The sequence below is a fragment of the Tupaia chinensis genome, unplaced genomic scaffold, assembly GCF_000334495.1.
Source record: "Tupaia chinensis unplaced genomic scaffold, TupChi_1.0 Scaffold148350_1, whole genome shotgun sequence".
NCBI lineage: Eukaryota > Metazoa > Chordata > Mammalia > Scandentia > Tupaiidae > Tupaia > Tupaia belangeri.
Window position 1 is genome coordinate 1005959 of NW_006208201.1, and position 3909 is coordinate 1009867.

The 3909-nt window shown below is 55.2% G+C and overlaps 1 protein-coding gene across 5 annotated transcripts in view; it reads right to left on the reverse strand.

Moving 5' to 3' along the window:
• Positions 1–1227: 1227 nt before the first annotated feature.
• LGALS9 (galectin 9) overlaps positions 1228–3909 on the reverse strand; it is a 23665-nt gene continuing 20983 nt past the window's right edge. For 2 of the 5 annotated variants that reach the window (XM_027769054.1, XM_014584983.2), the window contains one exon: positions 1228–2014. In XM_027769054.1, coding sequence (XP_027624855.1) covers positions 1868–2014 — 147 coding nt within the window. In that variant the 3' untranslated portion in view covers positions 1228–1867. The remainder of the gene's footprint in view (positions 2015–3909) is intronic. The other 3 variants (XM_006170421.3, XM_006170420.3, XM_027769055.1) reach the window with 2 other exon arrangements.

A 3909-nucleotide genomic window follows, 5' to 3' on the forward strand; every position in this document is an offset into this window, starting at 1 on the left:
CAGGCTCTGGTTTAGGTCTAGGGCCAGGCCTCCTTCTGCATTTCTACCCAGTGCTTGGGTGAGAGTGTATGTATAAACTATGTGTTTTGTGGGGTTTTTTTTGTGTGTGTTTCTGGAGGGTACATCCTCATCAAAGAGAGACAGAGAGAGGAAGAGGAGAAAGCACCCCTCGTGGGGGGTGGTCACGCCCCAATCCCTTCTCCTTCATCTCTCTCCTTTTGGGATTTGGGGCATACGCACACATGTGCCCTGTATGTTTCTCAAGCTGCCGGGTCTGGGACTCTGGGACAGGTTGGCCATGTGGGTTCCGGCTCTTGATATGGATTCTGTACTGCAGGAAATTTTATCGTTATTTCTGTAAGTGCCCAACCCAATGATATGCTGCTTCTGTACATGCTTGCAATGCCCAGGAGGTGCAGCTGCATGCCACACATACCAGCCCAGCCAGCTCGACCAGATGTCCCTGAGTGTGAGACACTGGGCCCAGCAAGCCTCCCCTTTCAGGAATGGGATGTGGTTTTTGCCCTTATAAGCCGCTTTCCCACTTACTTCCAGGGTGGCGAAGTTTTTGAGAGATGTGAGTCCTCTCACAGCCACCAGCTTTGAATGAAGATTCATTTGGCCTTACGTGTGGCATCTCCTTTGATCTTGCGGCATACATTGTAACTCTTAGCCAACAGGCCCCCGAGCCGGGCCATGCAAGGCTGACGTTGGTGCTGATGTGAGCAGTACTCTTGGAACCCCACCTGGTTGCTGGGGGCTGGATCCTGGGTGATGTTAGCAGGAGGTCACAGCATCATGTGGACACAGAGCTGGGCTCCCTCACATAGGCCAATTGGCTGGCAGGACCCCTCACATTGAGCCACTGTTCCCGCGCACACTCACCCTTAATGCTGGGGAGACCGACAGGCGAGCTGTGCACCCAGACCCCACTTCTCCAGGTCCCACCTGCCACTCCCTTCCACTCAGATGCAAGGGGTTGGAGAGACTCCGCTGAGAGGCCTGAGCCGGGCTGACCTTCCCTCTGACTGGGGTGGGGGATTGGCCCTGGGAGAGGTGTTGGCCTCAGGACCCCTCACACAGGGTTGTGTGTGCTCTCCTCGCCTCCCCTCTGCAGGGCCCTCAACTCTGCAGGCTGCACATTTAACGGGCCCGCCATCTCACACAGCTGAGCCAGTATGTACTTTTATTAATTAAAAGAATTTATTTATTTTAATTTGACCAGAGAGAGACAGTGAGGGTGAGGGTGAGAGAGAGAGAGAGAGAGAAAGTGAGAAAGCAAGCCGTCCTGGACTCGAACTGCAGCCATGTGGGAGTCCAGGGCCCTTAACCACCATGCCACTTGCCGGCCCTGCACTTTCACTTATTTTAAGGGTTGGGAAAAGGAGAGCCCCTGCTGAGGAAGTTCTGGTTAGCTGGTGGAGGCCAGGGGAGTGTCATCAGGGGAGCTTCCCTGGGGAGGGGAAGGGGCTGGAGCAAGGCTCCAGGCCAGGAAGTGAGATGGCAGGTCACCTCCCACCTGGAGCTGGTGTCCACGGACTTCACAGGTAAGTCTGGCTGGGGGCTTGGGACGCTCAGGACCTGTCCCCCTGCCAAGGCCACTGGCCGTGGGGCTTCACCCGCACTGAACGCCCCACTCCCAGGTGCAAGGAGCTGGGCGGCTGGAGCCCCGGGAGCCACCCCACCTTTCTTTGCTGCGCCAGGCTGGCTACAGCCAGGAGAGCCAGACAAGGACATGGTCTCTCCAGAGAAGCCCCGGTCCTAGGCAGGGGATGGGCCAGGGCTGGGGCTGGGGCAGGGACGTGGAGGTGACCAGGAGACCCAGACGGTGACGCACCAGCCCTTGTTCCAGGCCCGAGGAGCCTGCCTATGTCTGCACATGTGTCAGTTGGATGTCCCCGGCCACCTCCAGGCTGTTGATGGCGGGCAGGTTCTTCAGGCGGTGGTAGTATTCCAGCAGGTGCTGGCCGTCCACGGCCACCTTGAGGCAGTGGCCTTCACACATGATCCACACCTGGACAGAGAGGCCAAGGCATGGATCCACTCGTGGGAGTCCTCAACGCAGAACGCAGGCTCGTGTCCCCACCCCCTCCTTCCTCACACGGCAGTGAGCCCCACGTCCTCGACTTGCTCTTTACAAAACTTGTGTGTGCACGCTTTCCTCTGCACCTTAGCACGTGCTGTTCTCATGCATCCCATCCGCACCCTACCCCACCTCCAGCCCCTCACGTGGACACTGGCTGGTCAGGGCCACCTGCAGCCATTGCTCTGCTTCCCTTTCTGCACAGCAGTGCCAGTTGCCACCTCGGACCCACCCCCTCCTCACTCTCCAACTGGACCCCAAGTGCGAGGGACAGGAACGTTGGCTGGTGCCATTGTGTCCCAGGAATGCTCTACACGTAGGCACCTGCAGCAGCTCCTATCCCTCCCACCCCTGTGTGTTCTCCATGGAGCAGCCAGGACACAGATGTGAGGGTGTCGTCCTCCCATCGCTATGGCTTACGCTGCATCACACCTTCCAGGCACGTCTAACCGCGTCTACCGCACTCCATCCTTTTTTTTTTTTTTTTGGAGAGGTTTTTGCTATAGGGCGCGTGCACTCGCCAGACAGACAGAGACAGAGAGACAGAAAGCGAGAAATCACCCCCAGGGGGATGGCCACGCCACAATCCCTTCTCCATTCTCCTCTCAGGATCTTGGGCACACACGCACATGCGCCCGGCGTGAATTTTAAGCCACCAGATCTGGGACGTGCACCACGGTTGACTACATGGGAGTCCAGTGACATAGCCATTACGCCAACTGCTGGTCCCTCCATCCTTTTTTTTTTTTTAGAGAGATATTTTTGCTATAGGGCACATGCACCCACTGGAAAGACAGAGAGAGAAACAGAAAGTGAAAAATCACCCCCCCCCCAGGGGGGTGACCACACCACAATCCCTCCTCCTCCATTCTCCTCTTGGGATTTTGGGCACTCATGTGCACGTGCCCGGCATGAGTTTAAGTCGCTGAGCCTGCGACTTGAACTGCGGTTGACTGTGTGGGGGTCCAGTGGCGTAACCACTTTGTCATCGGCTTGTCCCCTTCCACCCCATTCTTCCAGCTCTGACAGCCATGTTACTATTCTCTTCTTTGTGTAAATGTGGAAACCGGAGCACAGAGTGGTCGTCACTTGCTCAAGATCATGCAGCTATTTACAAATCAAAGTATACCAATGGATTCCAAAACGTTCATGGAAAACTGAAGTGAACATATGAGTTTAGGGACCAGCAGGTGGTATGGAGGTTAAGGTGCTGGATTCCACATGGCCAACTTGGCAGTTCAGATCCCAGACCTGGTGGCTTAGAAACCACACTTTGTGTGTGTGTGTGTGTGTGTGTGTGTGTGCACCCTAAATCCTGAGAGGAGACTGTAGGAGAAGGGATTGAGGTGTGACCATCCCCCCAGGGGTGATTTCTCACTACCTGCCCCTCCCAGTGAGCTCATGCACCTTATACCACCCCTCCCCCCAAAAAAGGGTTTATTTTGGTGCAAAAAAAAAAAAAGGTTGAAATCCATGCATAGCTCTTCATACTACACATTTTCTGTGAACTTTTTGATGACTTCTTGTAGTGCGCCCTGGCTTAGAACACCCTGGTGGCTTTTCATCTTTTAAAATCCCCACGCCTTTCAAGCCCCACAGCACCCTGCCCCAGTTGTTTTCAACCCTGATTGCAAACTACAATCAGTGAGGGCATATCTGTAAAATATGGACGCCCAGGATGACCACCCCATTTGTTTTCAACCCTGATTGCAAACTACAATCAGTGAGGGCATATCTGTAAAATATGGACGCCCAGGATGACCACCCCATTGGCCTGGATGTGACCCAGGCACTGGGGTCGCTCTGTTGCTCTCTCGGGGGGACCT